The following is a 20,877-nucleotide window of genomic DNA, read 5'->3' as shown; positions in this document are numbered from 1 at the left end:
TCCTCACTCATCAACTTATTTCTTAGTGCTCAGCATTAATTTTAATAGGCCATCTGATCTTTTTCATAGATTTACATGGGCATATGAGAGAGAACATCATTCTTCGATGATAGAATATGGCATTGCAAAAGATATATAATTATCTCTCTTGCAAACATGGGGCAGTCTATGCATATTGATATAGTTTCTTTAATAACATTACAGAAATAAGTACAATGTCCATATTTGAACAAGCACACACGCACACTCATATGTTGGTCTTGATGACCCAACCAAGTGTCAGGATGACCTACAGAAATCAAACTGCTAAGCTGGGGGCTTATCTCAGCAAACAATCTGTTGGCTGCTTTGCCTGTCTCTTATCAGTATCCAGTGGTCATGTGGCTGTAGCTGTGACCTGTATGAAGCAAGCAAGGCCAGCCTAATTTAGCCAATCACCGGCTCTTTGGTCTGAACTCCCTGCTACAGAACTCCAGCAAAAGAGGGATTTTTTCCCACTCTTTTCCTTGGTAACAGGAGTCCAGTTCAGTGTGCTTTACCTTCATAAAACCTCCTCTGTGTTACACATAATCAGTGCCTTCATTCTGAAAATTTGACAGTGCTGTTATGCAGTAGCTCCACAATTTCATTATTGCAAAATCTAACATGTATTTCTCCTTAATTGGGCATAACAAGAGTTATATCGTACGGTGGTGCTTTTTATCCCCTCTGTTTACAATGAGTCATAGATGTGGGAGTGATCAACTGGAGGGTAATATTTACTGCTGTAAAACACCCATGTCTTTTGAGTGCTAGGCCCCAATGCTCTAGCATGGCATTTTTAAGCTGCGAACCACCGTGACTTGCTTTCCCACTGAAGGAGCCATGGGAACATGATGTTCTGTCACTGAGCTATACACCATGTATCCAAGGGTAGCAATAGGAGTGACTGTGCAACTGCAACAATGTGACTAATGCATTGTCATCAAGGAATAAGAGGTGAGAATTTTGAGTGTTGCTCTGCAGTGGTGTCATGGCAACAAAGCACATTGACAGATTGCCTGGTGTGAAGGGCTGGCTTTGAAAATTTCATTTCACTTCAAGACTCAAACCCAACGACGAAAAATCTTCCAGTTTATATTGCCAGCAATGAAGTGACGCAAAGCCAGAGGGTGGCAAGATTCATCCCTGCTTAGTCTTTCCTTCTGTCGCACAAAACCAGTCTCCTCCAAGATGGATCACTGACAATCATGAACCTATCAACTACATGGGATCTCATCATTCCCCCCATGTTCTATTATTATTGTTATGTGAAGTAAGGAGAAGATAGCTGGCAGCTCCCTCCTGGTTGTATGACATAGGGGGTAGACCACACCATCTAACCCACCTGTCAGTCATGTGGCATCATTATAACACCAGATCATTGACAGATGCCTTGTGTCACCCACCTGTCAAAGTCCTTTGCACAATGTTTTCCAGGCACCTGGCAGCCAGCTAGTTTTTCGGCACTTGGGTTTTTGCCAGCCCTGGGCTCAGCAAAGCACCATGCAGAGGACTTGCAAAGCAGCTATCTGCAGGGATTGGCTGCTGGAACTTGGTTGCACAGCCGGTGCAGGAGGGTTGAACTCTGCTCATCAGCTGATAGGTGGTGACTTTAGTTCTGCTCTCTGCAGGATTCAGTGATGCAGCCAAGTCCCCCAAAATGGCTTCACAGGCCAAATTGGAACCCAGGCTGAAGGTTCCCTACCTCATATAGAGAAACAGTGATTATTTTAATTTGTCTATAAAGAATATAAGAGACCCCAAAGTGATTCAAAATGAGAGCGCAGGACAAGTGTAACAAACTCTCAAATTACAGTAAAATTGTAACAGCAAGGAAAAACTACAGATTGCATATCTGTCTCTCAGACATCGTCACGCAAGGCCTGATTCATTTTGTGCACAAAATTGTTCTAAACATGTCTGCACCAGGTGACACTTTCAATTTCTCTTCTGTATAAATAGCATTTACATGTGACACAAAGTTGGAGAAAGGCTCGCAGAGACTTTGTAATGTGAGTGCCCCATGTGAAAACAGTCCAAGATCTGTAGGCTCTTTCACATAAGCCACCGAATGTGCTTTGTTTAAAGAAACAAAAAGTCAGTGGTAGTTCTTCAAGCAGGTTGCCTCTCTTCTTTCCGAGGCTAGGTGTAACATTTGAAAAATAACTTGCATTGTTTAAAATGCACAAGCATGACTATGTGCCCATTTAAACCTTGCACATCCCCCCCTCCCCTGTTTTTACATCACACCAGAAGTGTGAAAACATAGCTAGCAGATGGCAAGAGTCTTTGGTTCATAGCTACTTGAGAAGTTAATGTGTTGCTATGCTTAAGAACTTATTATACTGTATTTGTAATACTTTTGATGCCCGGTTCATATGTTGTTTGTCCAGAAGCACTGTCCCACAGCATACATATGTTGTTGGTTTCTCAGTTCAGTTATATGCAGATAGTTTCAGATGTTAGTGTTTCAACACAATTTGCACAAGAGGCCTGAAAATGAGGGCTGGGTGGTTCTTGAGCTTGTTTTGGCCAAAACCACCACCACCACCCAAACTGAATGTCTGGCCCAGGGCTGGCCTTCCCCCAAATCTTGGTTTAATCACTTGTATGGGATAACAGCGGCCTGTATCAGCTCACCAAGCATGTTCCAGTGGCAACATGTTTGGGGATGAATGTCTCACTTCCTTCAGCATTTAATGTGAGACAAGGTTTAACTGTCCACCTCAGCACCAGTTTTCAGTACTAGACCTCCATGCCCTCTTCCCTTGAAACCTGGGCTATAATAATGTGTGTATTTGAGCTCATGCAGAGAGCTGTCCTACTGACAGAACCATAGAACCTCAATCATAGATTGAGGACTAGAGACAAGGATGCAGCTTCCAGTCAAGACTTGGGCCTGGCACCACACACACTCACAGAGAGAGAGAGAGAGAGAGAGAGAGAGAGAGAGAGAGAGTTTTTCTTGACAGTAGGTTACTTTACTGGGCCAGCACATAATGTGCTAAGATCACCTGAGCCACTTTGGTTTGACAAAGAGCCCTTAAAAGGGGGGTGGGGGGCTTTTGAATCTCCAGATCTCACTGGACCTGTCAGCCATGCTGGTTGGGGCTGATGGAAGCTGACGTTGCAACATCTGGAGGGCCCCATGCACCCCACCCCTGCCTTAAAAGGCTCTCTGCCACCTTCATCAGTCATCATTTTTAGACAGCACAGTCCTTCAAGCAGGGTTTTAGGTCAGCCCTTTTGACCGGAAAAGCCTCGCACATTAGCACAAGCAAGAGCCTATTTCTCCACCTCGAGGGAGCTATAGAACTTATTTGGCTTGTCCTCACCTCAGTATTACTGCAATGCAAGGGGGAAAGGGTGGGGGAAAGAAATATGGTGTTGTCAGAATCTGGGGCGACTGAAAGTGTTAGCTGGAGACAGTTACTAGGCAACCGCCGCACCATGGGACATAAGTAAGCCGAGAGCTCGTCGTTCTCTCCGCCGCTCACAGTATTTGTTCTCTGTGTGTGAGACAAAGTGAATGTGCCATAGCAAATGCGCGACTGTGTGTCGTGAATGGTATGCTGGTGAGGAAGTGGCTGTGTATTTTCAGAGAGTATGAGCATGGTCACATCTCCCCCCTCAGTGTCCTAGTAAAAATTGCCAAGACAAAAGGCCCCATCTGCCCCACATAGCTATTTCAAGGAGTATCATACCACTTTATTAACAGCAGTGGCCCTCCCCAAGGAATCCTGGGATTTGTGGTTTGTTAATGGAGCTGAGATTTTTTTAGGAGATTCCTATTCCCCTCTCAGAGCTACAATTCCCAGAGCTCCTTGGGAAAGAGGGGTTGATTATTAAGACACTATGAGAATGTTATTCTCTGTGAAGCGAATAGGTATTATCTTAACAATTCATGGTACTCTTAACAAACTGCAGTTCCCAGGATCCTTTGGAGGAAGCCATGACTGTTTAAACCAGCATGATACTGCTTTAAAGTATAGTGCAGATTTAAAAGGTGCTGTGCCATCATTCAGCTAGAAAGCTGAAAAAGGTTACCTTGGGCAGAGCAAGCATCGTGAGAGCCTCTGGACTACCATTATTTTGCAGGAGAGATTCAAGCACTCACCAGAACTTGAAGTTTGTGCAATTGAATTGGGTTAAAATGCTTTGCTGCCCAATTGCAACAAATCCACTTAAAAGCAAAAAGGGCTTCTTGCAGTTTGGAAAGTGACAGAGAAACACATTGAAAAGTGCGGAATGGATGGGTGGTTGACAAGAAGATGTGTTAACATCCTGCAGGCAAATTGGGCTGAATGCTCCATAAAAGCCACACATAGACTAACCCCTGTGTAAGCTTTGTGCAAATCAGGATGAATTCTGAATGACTAGATCATCTGGAGAAGCCTTGTATTTTACAAAGCTTATTTCAAAGATAAAATGAGAGAACCCCACCTAAGTCACTGTGCAGGAAGAGCAAGAGATAATTTTACTAAAGAGAGAGAGAGAGAATGTAGGTGTGTTTGGCCCAAGAACAGCAATGAAAATCCAAAATCTGCATTAGGACAATACCTTTATTAGATCAACCAAAATGGTGTACTAGCTTGTGAGTTCTCCCTGGTATGTAAATGGTCTTGGAGCCTGCATCTGGTGCATTTATCAGGTGCTATGCAACCTGAAACCTGGATAGCACCTAATAGAGGCTCATGTGAATGTATGCTGCCTTCTCTCACATTTCTGTGACCAGATGCAGACACCACAACTTTCATCAGCCAACTTTTTCTCTCCCCCCTCTGTTTACCATCTAGCCCATTGAAGAGTTATGGAGAACTCAAAGCGTTGCACGTTATTTTCCATCATAACGGTTGGCTTAATAAAGGAGTAGCTTGAATTTTGTTTTTTTGAAGGGTGGGGGTGTTATTTTTTGAACTTATTTGACTTAGCAGTATTTATAAAATAATGCACTTAATGTATGGAGGGCTTTGAGGAAAGGGGGAACTAAGGGCTCAGATCTAGGTGCCACATATCAATATTTTCATGAGCTCCATAAAACACATGGCTTTTATGCCAATTCCCTCAAAAAATCTGATTTCCCTCCACGAACCCCCACACAATGAATATGGAAGGAGCGGGCAGTGCCTCTATTGCGCCTGAGAATCCTAGAAACTTGTTTTAATTCTTCTTTTCTTTTGTGGACAGTTGTTGAGCCACTGCAGCTTTTCAGTGAAGCTCGAACTTTTAAAACTGGATGAAGGAAGAAGTCATATGAATTATGTAGGTGGCTAGCTGACAGTGTTTATAGGTGAAAGGAGGAAAAATCAATATGAGAGCATGCTGGGACGATGGGGTTCCACAAGAGTTTGTGATGCAATAACATAATTCGAAGAGATTTGTGGCATTGACCAATCCGCTGCTATCAATCTGGAGTTTAACTAGTTCATGTTAACCTTGGCACCACTTGCTCTTCCCTTATCAACATCATTAAATTCATCTGCAACTTGCTTTTTTACCCTTTTCCTGCTGAGGACTTCTATGTGAGCAGAATGATTCCTAGCAGAAGCCACATACAAGACCCAGAATTATTTATTTATTTTGCCTTGGGAAGGATTGTCATAGCATAAGTGAAGAGGTTTTGCTTTTAAAAAAAAGAGCTTCTACTTTTCCTTTGGATTCCCAAAGCTGGAAATAAACCTTAGACAAAATCCTTTACATCCTTTCGAGTGGGGATCAAATTGCAGATTATTATTTTTTTACTGACACGTGGACCTTTGTCATACATTTTGTGCTACTGGCATCCAGGACTTCATAAGGATGGTGCACCACCTGCCTTCTCTGTTCCAAAGGAAATTTAAAGTCATTCTCTGTTTTCTGCTCCTCTTGGCTCTCCTGGTACACATGGTGTTGGATCTGACGCTCTCCACTAGCCTTGACTCTTGTGGATGTACCCGCAAAGGAGAAGATCAACCTAGTCCCGCGTTATCAGCCCAGAATAAGTTAAACCTGAGGATTCTCCAGGACTTCAGTGGTAGCAACAGCTCCCTGGAGAAAGGCGTTCACTCACCAGAAGGCGTACCGCTTGGAGGTAGCAGGGGCAACATCCCCCTCCAAAGCCACAACTTTGAGCCGAAAGAAGCAGAAGAAAAACCAACATGGACAGGCAGGTCCAAACTGGCTGCGCTTTTCGACCATCCACTCTACAAGATTCCAATCCCAAAAGTTATGAAGAAAGACAAGCTGTTTGCTGCCAGACCAAAGGTGAAGATGTTTGTGAGAAGTAGCAATGAATGGTGAGAGGCTCTTGGGTTTTTTTTTCATAGGGACAGCTGGGTGGCCCATGCAATTTGGTATACATCCTCTGCAGGGATGGCATTCATGGAGTCAAACCCACTTCATCATATCTGACAAAGTGGGCTTGAGTCCACCAAAGCATAAAGGTAAAGGTAAAGGGACCCCTGACCATTAGATCCAGTCGTGACCGACTCTGGGGTTGGGACACTCATCTCGCTTTATTGGCCGAGGGAGCCGGCATACAGCTTCCAGGTCATGTGGCCAGCATGACTAAGCCGCTTCTGGCAAACCAGAGCAGCACACGAAAGCGCTGTTTACCTTCCCGCCGGAGCAGTACCTATTTATCTACTTGCACTTTGACGTGCTTTAGAACTGCTAGGTTGGCAGAAGCAGGGACCGAGCAACGAGAGCTCACCCCGTCGCGGGGATTCGAACCGCTGACCTTCTGATCGGCAAGTCCTAAGCTCTGTGGTTTAACCCACAGCGCCACCCGCGTCCCTATCCACCAAAGCATATGCCATAATAAATATGTTAGTCTCTGAGATTCTCTGTTACTACTTAATATAGGGATACATGTTGTTTTATATTGAGTTAGACCAGCAGGCCATCCTGTCTACCCTTGATGACTGTGGCTCTTCAGGGTCTTAGGCTGAGATATTGCCCTTAGATATGGAGAAAACGAATTCCACCACAGAGCACATGCCGCTGCCAGCACTTTGTTGCCATTTTCTGATCTTTCAAGGCAGCTGGGCTCAGAATGTTGGCCTGCCGTTCAATAAGCACAGCTAGATATACATGGGGGCTCAAGCTTCTTTGCAAGATTTTAAGACAGGCCATGCCTTCCAATTAAAGCATGCGAAGGCCTCCTTTCCATCCCCTCTCCTCACAACAGCCAGCCAGTATACTCGGTCCTCATTGGCCTGCTTTTCTCCCTCCTCCACCCTGGGCTCTTTTTCCTAAAGGGTTTTTGTGTGTGTACATTTGCAAACCTCGTGATACCCCCGAATAAGCATGCTGTTCATTCTAGTGCTGTGGGGGGGGGGACGGGGACCTGATAATTCTATTCTTGCATTCATTAATGGAGAATTGCAAAAGAAGATGCATAAGAAATTTTTGTTCCAGCGTGAGATCATTCCCTCTTGCTTCTCAGTTGCCAGATTTCTGTTACCTTCTGGAGCTCACTAGCCTATGATAATATATGCAATCGTTTTTGTGTATTGTGTGTTGCGGTATTGGATCTGCAGGGCTAGCAGCAATAAGGCACATGCGAAGCTTCCCAAACACGATGCCAACCCTGCTTGGCTCCAGTTCTACACTGGCATCAATCGCTATGAACTGTATGCCCGCCATGACCCTGCTCGCCTTGCCACGATGGAAGATTTGGCCATGCAGCCAATTGTCAGCTCAGGTATTCTGCGCCACATTCGGGTCCCTTGACCGCTCATACTTGCTTTCTTCTCACTTCATCCTGCCTGTTTGCCTTGGGCCCCCCCTTTCAATCTTCACTTTTTTTCTCCCTCTCAGTTTGACACCCAGCCTGTTAAACCATCCTGACAAGAGTTTTGTGGGAAGGGGGATGAGCTGCTTTCTGGAATGTTCTGCCTCAATGCTAAGCACCAGAGCGGACTCTGTTAATATTTAAATGCCAGGTTGTTTCATCCTCATTCTCAAAACTGGGAAAGGTGGCGACTTGAGCCTTGTTTCTTCTTAACATAATTTCAGTTCAAAAGCCTGGAGGGACACAACTGAAGCTGATCATGACCTTCCCCAACCATGGACAAGCCCTCTTCAAGCCCATGAAGTGAGTAACGAAGGCCCCGTACCAATATCCTGGGTCCATGTTCTTTTTCGTGTGTGGCAATAACCTGTCAATGGACTCCGCCTAGAAAACAGATTGTGCTTGGAACCTTCCAAACTTTGAGTTAATTAGTTACCAGGCAGCCTCTGTGTAGCAAGAGGGTGAGGGTGACCCCTTCATGCCAGTTCTCCAAACAGAGCTAAAAGCAAGGCTGTGTTTGGACATAAACCTCTGGAGCAACTGTAGTGAAGGCTCCTCCTTTGATTACCACATCCCTGGAGAACCATCTCTGCCACCTCACACTCTTTATTTATTAAATTCCTATACAGTGGTACCTCGGGTTAAGAACTTAATTTGTTCTGGAGGTCCGTTCTTAACCTGAAACTGTTCTTAACCTGAGGTAGCACTTTAGCTAATGGGGCCTCCCACTGCCAGTGTGCCACCACCATGTGATTTCTGTTCTCATCCAAAAGCAAAGTTCTTAAGCCGAAGTACTATTTCTGGGTTAGCGGAGTCTGTAACCTGAAGTGTATGTAACCTGAGGTACCACTGTACCACCATTCATCTGAGGATCCCAGGGCAGTTTGCAAACACAATAATATAACATCACTGCACAGTGCCAAGTATTGTTGGCTGAAATGGATGCTTTCCCTTCATCATTGCCCAGATTCTTCATCAATGGCACCAGTTTAGACTCTGGACTTAATGGCCTTTTCTAAGCAAACATTTCTAAGCAAACGCCACATTTCTAAGCAAACTGGGATTTCAATAGCCCTAACCTAGCGATGGAAGCATTGTAATACTGTCTCCTGAAAATATGGGATATTGGTTAGGGGTGCAGTTTTTCCCTGCCATTGGCACTCACCACAGTCGCTTCGCTAATAGTCAAAGCAAACAGTTTTGATGGACCATAAAGCAGGTGTTTCTATAGAATTAATTATGGGATTTGTGGACCATCGTTCAACAACATCCTAACAATGATGCAGCATAAGATAAACCTAGGCCGTTACTGTGGAAATGGCAGAGAGCCATCGATCACCTAGGATCAGTTTTAGCTCCCGCAGTAAATGGCGAACTCAGCCCTCCATGTTGTGGCTTGTTTCTGATGGAGAGGTGCGGCCTCTGGTGGTGAAAGATGTAAAATGTTGTGCTATGTTGTTCTCAATGGACTCCTCTCCCTTTTCATTTAAGGCCACAACAATATTGTTTCAGCCTTGGCCAGTGGTGCAGTTAGGCTGTTTTAGACTGGACGACCTTACATCTTACATCCCTTTCCCCTCCTTCAGATGAATAACGTGTATTGTTTCACTTGCTTCAAAACCAGGGCAACAACTGGGGGTGGGATGAAGGCTTCCTGTTCGTTTTACTGAAATGGGCTATAGACTTCTGTGTCAGAGTTCTGCCTCAATTGCTCCTAGTTTGCATAGCTAGGATTAAAATTTCAGGGCTTCTCCAGACAGGTGGTTTCCCCCCTTGTGGGTGTATCTTGCAATACTGACACAATAACAGTGCATTAATGGTGGGTTTATATTGGGCTGACCACAGACCATTCCACTTTATTAGTTGTTCCATGATGCTTCCACTACATTGTTGCATTACTCTTGTCTGAAGGGACCCTCTTGCACTACTATAGTGCAACTAAAGCAGGACACACACACAAGCTACTCTGGAACATTTATAGTATAAAAGGTTGCAGAATTTCAGCAGGACCTTACAGGCGTGCACCAACTGGAAACGGAGTGGTATGTCCATACCTGAAACTATTGCAGGTGCAAACAGTATTGAAAACAGAATCATGTATGTGAATTTGAGCACAAATCACCATGAACACCCAACAAAAGGGATGGATGCAGTGTGCAGAGTGACTACGAGTTGCAAAAGATGTGTGGGCTTCAGTTCAGCACTCAACAGTGAACATGATAACCCACCCCATCTCTTCTTGCCCTCTCCCCAGGCAAACCCGAGATCAGGAGACTCCAGCAGATTTCTTTTACTTCTCAGATTTTGAACGGCACAATGCAGAAATAGCAGCCTTTCACCTCGACAGGTGAGTCCAGCACAGTGCACTCTCCTGTCCTGCAGGGTGCGGCAGACTCCTGCCAAATATTATCATTATCATTGATTTATCAATTCTAAACAACCATCTCAAGGCAATTTACACTAAAGATAGTGTCCAAGACAAGTATTAGTGCGAAGCAGAAAACACAGGGCTATTTTCCAAACTGATTGTATGTTCTATGATAACAAGCATTTGTGTAGGATTTGTTGTCTGTGTTTAGAGTGTTTATTTGGTCCAGCTGCAAACAGAATTTGTTTAATTCTCCCATTTTGCTCATTTCTGGGGAGGATCCTGGATTTCCGAAGAATTCCCCCCGTTTCTGGCCGTTTGGTGAATATAACCAAAGAAATTCGTGATATCACAACAGACAGTAAACTGTTTAAGACTTTCTTCATCTCCCCAGGTGAGCACTCTGTCCCCTGTTTATCCCTCCTTCGTAATATGAGCTCTACTGTGTAGAACAGGTGTGGGGAACCTATTGCTCCCCAAAAGTTGGTGGACATCAGCTCCCATCATCCCTGATCACTGGCCATGCTGGCTGGGACAGATGAAGAGGAGGAGGCCAACAACCTCTAGAGGGCCACAGGTCCCTCAACTTTGGTGTAGACCGACTGTGCTAGCCATGTAAGCTATTCTCCCCTCCTGTTATGCTGCTTTGCACCCACAAGACCATAGCTGTCAAGCGTCCCTTATTTGGCGGGACAGTCCCTTATCCCAGCGCCATGTCCCGCTGCTGTCCCTTAAATAAGCTACTGAAGGTAATGGGGCCCTTTCTATGTCCAGCTGTCCTTTGTCAACAACAAATAGTTGCTGTTTTTTGTGTTGAATATATGCTATATGGTAATTTATGGACCTAATAGGTATCTAAAGCCATTTGCACGCAACAAAATATGTATTTTATCAAAGTAATTGTTGATCCCTTATTTTGGCTGCTGATCCCTTATTTTCGAGGCTGCTGGTCCTTTATTTTCAAATCTGTAAGTTGACAGCTATGCACAAGACATGTGGTGGCATGTTGACGAGCTGTTGGTATTCCCTGACTTTTGCTTTCCTCCATTTTGCATGGGTCAACCCAGCCGGCAACGTCTGCTTCTTTGGCGTGTGCTCCTACTATTGCTCCACGGAACATGCTTTGTGTGGCAAACCAGACCAGCTCGAGGGCTCAATGGCAGCCCTCCTGCCGGACAAAGAACTGGCTGACCGGCGTTCGTGGAGAAGCCCCTGGAGGCGTTCTTACTCCAAAACCAAGAAAGCTCAGTAAGTAAGCTCAGGTGCAGAGGGAGGACCAGTATTGAAAAGGAGATTGTGAAAAGCATGTTCTGGATGAAGAGAGCCAAAGGAGAAAATTGATGAGCCAGGACAGCCGAAGACCAAGGAAACAATGTATATTTGTCCCTAAACTGGGGCTGCCCTAGACATTGACGAGTCTGCATGGGGTGCTGAATCTACATTCCCCCAACCCTCCAATTTAGGTGACACCATCACACTTCCCCATATCTGTTCAGCATTTCTTAGCTTGCCTTTTCTCCATCACTTCCAACTAGTTCTTATGTGCACAATGTAGCTGTGCTCTGTGGTGGTGAAGTAAACCAACCAGCAGACTGGTTCAGAGGCTCATTCAGGGCTGGTTGGCTCTGTCAATATACAGGAAGGGTAGCAGGAATTGCTGAAATGAATGTGCTCATGGGGTAATATGAAATGCTGGTATTTCTGTGATTTTATGTTGCTGGAGCCACCCAGAGTGGCTGGAGCAACCCAGTCAGATGCGTACAAATTTGGGATACAAATACAACAACAACAACAGATTTCTTATGCATTTATTTCATAAATACAATACTATTTTTTATACTGCTTTATTGTAAATGTTTGAAAAAGTAGCAGTACAAGCAGGAAGAATTAACTCTCCCTTAGCTAGGGGGTGAACAAATGCTGATCTGTTTTCTCTTGGAGACCATCTCCTGAGTTATTTTTGTTTCAAGCTCCGGAGCCATTGCTGCTCCACAACCTGACTCTAAAAGCCAGTGCCACAAAATTGCATTACATATTCAACTCAAGAGGCCCCGACTCTGCTGTTTGTGGTCTCAAAGAGCTGCAGCTGTACATGAAAAGGCTCGAACAGAATTTATGTAATCGCACTTAGCATCTGTGCCCTGTCAGGGTGATGGATACCTTGACAAACGATGAGATGACCTGGGGGAGCTAGAGAGGCTATAAGGAAGGGTGGAGACAGTTAAAGGTTTCTCCCCACCATACGCAACTAATGATAACCTTTCATGACTATCTGTTCTAAGGTGGGAATCAGATGATAATTACTGCGTAGAGGTACGACAGACGGCACCATATGACAACGTATCCCGACTCCTCAACCTCATTGACATGACTGTGCTTGACTTCCTTATGGGTGAGCTTGGGTACATTTCCTCCTGCGAGCTGCACTGCATTTGGGGACGGGACCATAGCTTAGGAGTAGTGCATCTGCTTTGCATGCAGAAGGTCACAAGTTCAACCCTTGGCACCTGCAGTTTAAAAAAAAGGATCACAGAAGGGTTCTTTATACAGAGTCCAACCATTGGTTGCAGCTCTCCAAGGTTTCAGACAGGGCCCTCTCCCAGTACAGTGGTACCTCGGGTTACAGATGCTTCAGGTTACAGGCACTTCAGGTTACAGACTCCGCTAACCGAGAAATATTACCTCGGGTTAAGAACTTTACCTCAGGATGAGAACAGAAATCATGCAGTGATGGCGGGAGGCTCCATTAGCTATAGTGGTACCTCAGGTTAAGAACAGTTTCAGGTTAAGAACAGACCTCCGGAACGAATTAAGTTCTTAACCCGAGGTACCACTGTACTACCATGACACAGCAGGATTCGAACCTGGGACCTTCTTTATGCCCCTCAGAGCAGGCAATCCCGGGATAGATGGACAAAAGGTCTGAGCTGCTTCCTATGTCTCCCAGTTTCTGACCGCTACAACTCTTTCCTTTGTGTCATTCCAGTCCTTTAGCTCAGCCTTTAATAGAGAGACTTTGCCTCATTGCATTTTATTCTTAGGCTCGATGGAAACTCAGCAGCACTGAGAGTTCCTGAGAAACAAATTAACTCCATCTGCGTACATCTGCCTGCCAGCCAGCTTTCCCGTAATAAGCATCTCTGGCTGTGCATTGTGTTAATATACGTGACTAGAACACAACCCGCTAAGCAGACTGAGTTGCATTTCCCGTTGCATTTCAACCTGTCTTTTGACATCGCCTTATTCTCCGGCGTACCTCATTTCATGGGACCATATCCTTGCACCTTTCCCCCCACCCTCCAATCCAATTTTGCACATTGGATGAAGCAGGTTATTTGCCAGTGAAAACATGTCACAGTGAGTCAGGGAAGGGCTTGGATCATGAAGTTAATGGAGGAAAAGCTTTTGGTCTCCTCCTTCTCCCCGAAGCCACCTCCACCCTTCTCAAAAAGCCTCTCCTAGAGGGTCAGGGGTTCTCCTGAACAATGTGGGGCTGGGGCAGGGGTGGAATGGGGCTGCTGGGGTCAGAAGCGGTCTGGGATAAAGTGACCAACATGATGCCCCCAGACGCTGTCCTTGGCGACTGCCGAGGCCTGCTGACCCTCCCATATTTTTTTTAAAAAAAGATTGAAGGGGGTTGGTTGCCTGCTTTTCTTCTCTTTTATTATTTGTTTGTTTGTTTGTTTGTTTGTTTGTTTGTTTTACTTTCAAACCAATTTGTAATTTTTTAAAAATGAAAAGTGGTAAATAGATACTTGAACTAATTAATCATCACCATCATTTGGTGTATTGTTCATTGCCAGATTTCCCCCCCTGTGAAGTGGGTATTTTCTGGTGCACAAAACAGTTTCTCTGATTTCCCAGTGGAAAACAGGTTGGGAACTTCAGAATTAAAGAGCACATGGCCTCTGTTCTTTATCAGCTACATTCCTTATATTCTAAAGACCCCCCCCCCCCTATATACAATGTGCTGCCCTGGGCTCCTTTTGGAGGAAAGTCAGGATATTTATTAAATAAATAGGCTCTTATATTGTTCTCATCCCCACTCTTTCTCTTTCCTCAATTTGACAATACCAGCGGCAGTTCATCTTAAGTCTGTGCCACTCACAGCATTTTATTGGGGGGGGGGGTTGCATCTGATTTGCCCACCATTTGGCTATGGTTTCACAAGTTACATAACCTGGACGGATTCCCCTCCTTTCAAACATTTGTCATTGGTGCCAATAACCTAGGCTGATTTGTTATTTCTGTCCTTGAGATCGCTTCTGCTCCACTTAATACTTCATAATTACTTCTGCCCTATCTAACAGCTTTCAGGTTGCACCCACTGACCAATTAATAGCTGGGCATTTCATTTATTCATTTATTTTATCTCTCTGCTGAGGATAGTTCAAGAGTTCGCAGGGAGAAGGGAATAGGCTTCCTCTATGATCCTAAACATAGGTAAGGGCCACTGGGCTAAACAGTCATGCCTTACACCCAAAGAATCCTGGGAACTGTAGTTTGTTAAGGGTGCTGAGAGCTGTTAGAACACTAGTCTTCTCACAGAACTACAATTCCCAGAGTTCCCTGGAAGCCACTCTCTTTTTAATTAGCATCAGATGAAGAGTTTTGATGACCTCAGGCTGTTTGAGCCTTTCTAGTTTGCCTGAATAAAACACAGGGCTTTTTTTCAGCCAGAACTTGCCAGAACTCAGTTCTGGCACCTCTCAGGTGGGTGCCATTGCCATTCTAAGAGAATGAGGGAGGTGTTTATAAAGAGTTCCGGTACCTCTTTTTCTAGAAAAACAGCATGGAATAAGGATATTACCTGATAATTGCAGTTTTTGCTTCTTCATTTGGTCTTGGAATTTATATCCTGACCCAAGATCCTCTCAGGGTGGACTTCTCTAATACCTTCTTCCTCTTCTTCCTCCTCTGATTTTTGCTGTCTGCCTCCTCTTCTATAATTCTTGTCTCCATATGTAGGAAACATGGATCGCCACCACTATGAGACCTTTGACAAGTTTGGGAATGACACTTTCTTCCTTCATCTGGACAATGGCCGAGGGTGAGAATGCAACATGCTTCCCTGTGTGGGTGAGGGACTAGGGGAAGCTTTTGAGCTCTGTCCTACAATGATCTGCATTTTGAAGAAAGGGCTAGGGTATTCCTACTTCAGGCTGTTACTTGAGATGAGCTGCTTTTCTGGGAGTGAATTTTGAAAGCAGAAATTTACAAGACAAGGATCTAAAGCAGGCAAGAACCAGAGTATGAGGTGGCCCTGTGGCAGGTTCATGCTGAACTGCTTTTAGCAAACCATTATTCGACTATATCAGGCAGGGCCAGTCCTACTGTAAGGCAAAGTGAAGCAGCCGCCTCAGACAGCAGGTACTGCAGCCCTGGGAAAAGTGGTGGGATGTTAGAGGGCTGAACTATGCAACATGGCCTGCACTGTACCTTCCAAGTTAACCTGTTGTCTTGAAAATATCGTTATTATGATGTTTGTATCCCCCCTTTCCTCCTCCCCATTTTATCACCCAACCAACCCCGGGGGGTAGGCTTGGCTGAGACAATGCCTGGCCCAAGATTACCCACTGGGCTCCATGGCCTAATGAAGATTTGAACCTGAGTATCCCAGATTCTAGGCCAGAACTCTAATCACTACACCACACTGGCTCTCAGATGTCGAAAAGGATGCTACCCAGTCGCCAGTGTTGATGCAAGATTTGATTGCAAGCCCAGTCAGCTTTTCCATATGGAATTGGGGAGCGATGTTATCTTGTTCTTGGTGAAGTGTCTTGGACTTGACCTGTTGGAAAATGCTCGATGGCTGATGTCAATGACAGACCCACATATTCTGATGAAGAAATGCAACTCAGTTTTAACGTGGCAGCAATGTAATCAAAAGCTCTTTCCAGCTGACCCAAAGATATTTGTCTTTTAGAAGACTTCTCAAAGTTCCCAGGAAGCCACAAGCTTTAAATGTGCTTTAAGTGTATGCTGCAGACATACAAACTTGACACACTTTGGAGAAGATGGCCTTGTAGTTTGTGATACTTTCAGAATTGGGTTGTTGTTTTTTAGGAACAAAAATCTCTATACCTTAACAGAAAGAAAGGAAAACCCTTAAAATTGTATAGATATTTACTGATATCAACTCAATATGTGGGAGGGGGGACATTAAGTGGTCTGGCTGCCCTCCAACTTCCCCAATCCATACCATTGTCCCTTCCTGATATAATTATAGGATAACCTGAATACAGCAAATGACAGCTAGAGAGTACAAAACTGTTTCTACACAGGGATGGAAAAGTTGTAGTTCTCCATCTATTGTTGGAGTCCAGCTCCCATCAGCCCCAGCCAGTGTAGCTAGATGGTCAAGGATGATGCCTCTTAATAGTCCAGCAACATCTGGTGGATCACATTCTGGCTCTACACCATGCTAATATCTACCAAAATATATTAATTCTGCAGGGAAAGTAAACTTTGCAACAGGATTATGAATACAGCACTGCACAAACACACCTAATCTACATGATTTGCAACATCACTTGCAACATTTGGACTTTTAAATATCAAAAGAAGTATTTATTGAGCAAGATAAATACTCCCAAAATAGCATCTCCCAAAAATAGAGAAACCATCTGTGCATTTTGTTCTTCTCAGGTTCGGGAGACACTCCCATGATGAAATGTCCATTCTGGTTCCACTTCAGCAATGTTGCATGTAAGGATTCTTTTCTCGCATCTTGTTTATACTCTGTCTTTGGAGGGGGTATAATTAAGGAAGTCTTATTATTTTGAGGTGGGTAATCTTTTTGGTTCTGTAGGCCAAACTGATCTCAGTTTTTGGGTTAAGGATATTCCCCTGGTCAGATTGTAGTGGCACGGAAGGGTGTGGGTGTGCCATTCGCCTCCTCTACATAAGCCCATGTACCTTGTCCACCACTGTGCTCTGCTGGTGGCATATTGTGTAGGCCAGGGGTAGCCTTCCATATGTTTTGGACTACAGCTCCAATAATCCCTGACCATTGGTCATCAATCAAAAGCATCTGAAGGGCACCACATTGGCTACTCCTGGTTAGTCATGAGGGGCTGGCCATTGGACTTGATGACCTCTCTCCCAAGCCTACAGTTCTATGAAGTGGCTCTCATCTCAGCTATCTGAAGCATGCATACCTAAGCTGGTTCCCAGCAGATATACCGGAGCACAGTGCAATTGAGGATGCAGGCTCATTTCTGCCAGAAGCCAACAGAAATGCCCACACTCTGAGTTGGAGAAAGCCTACTCAGCTACTTCCACCACTTCCTGAAGCTAAAGGGAGATGCAAGTGCCTGTGGTTAAAACAAGGAGCCTTTTATGTAGGGCAACAACTGAGCAAAAATTTCATCAGATATGAAAACGGACTCAGCACTTCCTCCACCCTGAAACACTCGTGGCATGATACTCTTGCTTTCAGGTTCGGGATAAATATGGAGGAAATTATCTGGCAAGAATCCATAATGTTTGTGATTAGTCTGACCCTATAACTTCTTGCCCACTCTCACGCCTGCCTCTGATGTGGTTCTTATATCCCAAGTCTGTGCATGTACTAATGGAAATGCTCAATGTGACATTTCTCATGTTTTGGTTTTTAAAAACGTTGTCCTTTCTCTTCCTTGATTTTTTTCCTGTTGCTGTTGATGGATCCAGTATAAAAAAGTCAACGTTCTTGCGCCTCCAACTGCTTGCTATGGAGCCTTATCGCTTGAGTGACGTCATGCGTGAGTCCTTGGCTACTGATCACCTGTCACCAGTCTTAGCGGAGCCTCACTTGAAGGCACTGGACCGGCGGCTCCAGAAGATTTTAGACATGGTGGAGGACTGCATGAAGAAGAGTGGAGAAAGCCAGGAAGTCCTGATAAATGACTTAAAAGGACAGCAGTATACATCCTCAGAGCTGCGAGACAAGAGAAGTAGCGCTGCATGAAGGGGATGGATCCCCAGCCATTCAAACACACCTCTTTAATGCTACCTCTTACATTCAAGCCTTGCCATAGGGAAGTCACTAGTCATTCTGTGCTACAGTGTGGACAGAAAGGGGTTAGGGAGCAACCAAGGGAGAAGGGAATGTGGAATATCTTAAAAGAACAAGAGGGAGGTCCTGGAAGCAAAACTTGGATGAAGTATAAAAGGAGCATTCAAGCTCTTTAATTGTCCTGAGACTTGCAGTGAAGCCTTGGAAGCCTGATGGGCAAGCTGTAGTTTGAATGGAAGGATAGTTAAAGCAGAGGTAGCCCACATGGTGCCTTCCAAATGTTGGTGGACTACAACTCCCATCACCCCCTGACCACTGGCTGGAAGTGATGGGAGCTGGAGTCTAACCACAGCTGAAGGGCATCATGTTGGCAACCCATTCAGGTTATTAATGCTCAGTGGAGCTTCATTTCTGTTCCTTTGTAGAATTCCTTTGTAGCATAGGAAAGGAATGTGCCTTCTCTCCCTCCTTCCCACTTCTCAGAGCAATCTATACAGCCAAGAATCTCTCTCATATTTATTCTCTTGCTATTTATTTTGAGCCATTTGCAGTGCTTTGGGCTTCTGTATGGAAGCGTGAACTCTGCCCAACCTGCCATTGTTAACTCTGTTAGCTTGCCTGGGGATGAAAAAGAAGTGAGACTATGTGCGCTCGTCTTGATCTTGCCAGGTGTTGCTAACATGCTTTTCAACCCACTTCAGTCCCTGATTGAAGGTGCCAATAAATCATAGGCTGAAGGGACTTCAGGCCCCGTTGTCCTAAGACACTGATGCTGTGAGCAAGTTCATTGCTGCTTTTATCCACCAGGCTCCCTGATCTCTACTTGCGATCAAAGAAGAGAGGGCAACAGTACTATTATGCAAAACTCCAAGTGCCTAGAAGCAGCAGTAACAAAAGCAGCCTCCTCTCTCATAAAACATCGCTCCTAGACTAAGGTCCATCTAATTATTATCACCATCATCATAAACTATCATCACCACCGTGGTTTTTTCCCTTGGAAAAGCAGCATATAAATCGCGCAGTCAGCCCTATTGGTTTATTTGTATGCCGCCTTTCCTGGGGCAAACCATTCCCAAAGTGGTTCACAGTGATGTCAGAATAGAACACAATAATAGGAAAATGCATGAAACACAACAAAAACAACTACTGCAGGAAGCTGCCAGATACTAAACTGCTTGTCGAGAAATGTCTCCTCTGACTAGAAGCAGCTGTCCAGGGTCTCAGTCAAAGAAAGTTATTTTCTGTCATCTCCTGTGACTTGATCTTTTTAACTGGAGATGTCAGAGGACTGAACTTGGGAACATCTGCATGCAAAACCATGGGCTGCAACCTGTCCTGCTTGCATAATGGGACTTCCTCTCCCAGGCTTCTGTGCCCCCCCACCATGCCCCCAATCTGTTCTGGGGTTTGCCCTAACCCTCCAGAGCAGAACTGGGGCTTCTACTGAGCTATGAATCCTCCCCAGGCATTTCAGTCAGCTGTTCAGCATTCTGTTTCCCCCCGCAGTGGCCAGCTAGGTAGAAATAACATGGTCGGAAGATCATCATCTGCAACAATTGCATGAGTGGCACTTTCCCTGTGAATTATAGACACACTGAGATCCCACAGGCAGGCACAGCTTCCCAGCCTATGTGCATTCAGGGGAAAACCTATCGAATCATGGAATGGTAGTGCTGGAAGGGACCACGAGGGTCATCTAGTCCAACCCCGTGAAATACAGGAATCTTTTTGCCCAACTCGGGGCTCAAACCCATGATCCTGAGATTAAAAGTCTCATGCTCTACTGACTGAGCTATATATTTAAGCCTATGTTGTTACATGTGATGACCTGACATGTGACTGCCCATTAATTAATGGATCGGCCTTCTGTGAATAAATTTTGTAATGTATAAAGCAGTTCCAAATGTGAAAAGTATAAGGATCTATGCAGATCTGAGCCAGGTCAGTGCCTGTGTTGAAGCCACTTGCGAACCCCTTGCACACTGCTTTTAATTCTAGGAGAGAAAGCCATAATGCACATGTAACAAAGTATTAAAGGAATAACAAATTATTTCAGTAAGGTTTGCAGGTCCTTAGAGAAGCCAAGAGCCAAGGCCATATTGTCTGCTGCATATGTCAGAGTTCTGGTGTTATAGTTATTAAACTCTGATCCCGTCCAATTTATCTGCTGTTTGTTTCTCTCATTATTTTCTCAAAATAAAGACTGAAGCGCCCTAATGAGAGAAAGCACCCTTGGCAACAACCTCAGTAACAATGAGCCCGTCTGCTGTTGCTTATTCAAACTGTACTGTTGCTTTCTGAAAATATTGCATTGTGCCTACTAATTGGCCCTCGGTGTTCATAAGGGCCTTCCTTTTCAACAGTTTCTTGTAACAAGAGGTTTTTCGGTTCCCATGAAGTTGAATAAATGTGACGAAAATAGAAGATACACACAATATTCAACATGGGTTGCATTTCACTAGCTAAATTATCTCAGCTCCAAGCCTCCATCTTAAACCCAAAGGTTAAGCTCAGCACAAGACCACGCTGCTGGTTTCAGGGACCCACCACAGTGGAGGGCTTACTGACGTCAGTGTCTGGCAGGCCACCTGCTATTTTAATTTCCCACAATGCCCCTGAGTGTTGGGTGCCCCAGTGCATTGTGGGAAAATTTAAATGGTGGGTGACTTCCCAGACCCACCCAATGTCACTAGCTGGGGGAAAGGGTAGGCTGGA

At 44.8% G+C, this 20,877-nt stretch overlaps 1 protein-coding gene across 1 annotated transcript; it reads left to right on the top strand.

Moving 5' to 3' along the window:
* Positions 1-5,573: 5,573 nt before the first annotated feature.
* On the top strand, positions 5,574-20,325 carry LOC310826686 (extracellular serine/threonine protein kinase FAM20C-like). Its single transcript, XM_083701845.1, has 10 exons — positions 5,574-6,296; positions 7,542-7,705; positions 8,020-8,098; positions 10,050-10,142; positions 10,442-10,557; positions 11,231-11,411; positions 12,446-12,555; positions 15,132-15,213; positions 16,812-16,871; positions 17,838-20,325. The coding sequence occupies exons 1-10, from the start codon at positions 5,821-5,823 to the stop codon at positions 18,112-18,114; spliced, it is 1,638 nt and encodes a 545-aa protein (XP_083557971.1). The 5' UTR covers positions 5,574-5,820; the 3' UTR covers positions 18,115-20,325.
* The last annotated feature ends 552 nt before the right edge of the window (positions 20,326-20,877 follow it).

This window comes from Podarcis gaigeae (assembly GCF_964106915.1).
Source record: "Podarcis gaigeae genome assembly, chromosome: 10".
NCBI classification, from domain to species: Eukaryota; Metazoa; Chordata; class Lepidosauria; order Squamata; family Lacertidae; genus Podarcis; species Podarcis gaigeae.
This window is presented reverse-complemented; position numbering and strand designations above follow the sequence as displayed.

Bases quoted from the DNA above. Each gene is read 5' to 3' on its own strand.
- LOC310826686 (XM_083701845.1), top strand. From the start codon at position 5,821: ATGGTGCACCACCTGCCTTCTCTGTTCCAAAGGAAATTTAAAGTCATT. The intron at 11,412-12,445 runs GTAAGTAAGCTC...ATCTGTTCTAAG, and splicing joins TCCAAAACCAAGAAAGCTCA to GTGGGAATCAGATGATAATT. The intron at 16,872-17,837 runs GTAAGGATTCTT...TGATGGATCCAG, and splicing joins CCACTTCAGCAATGTTGCAT to TATAAAAAAGTCAACGTTCT.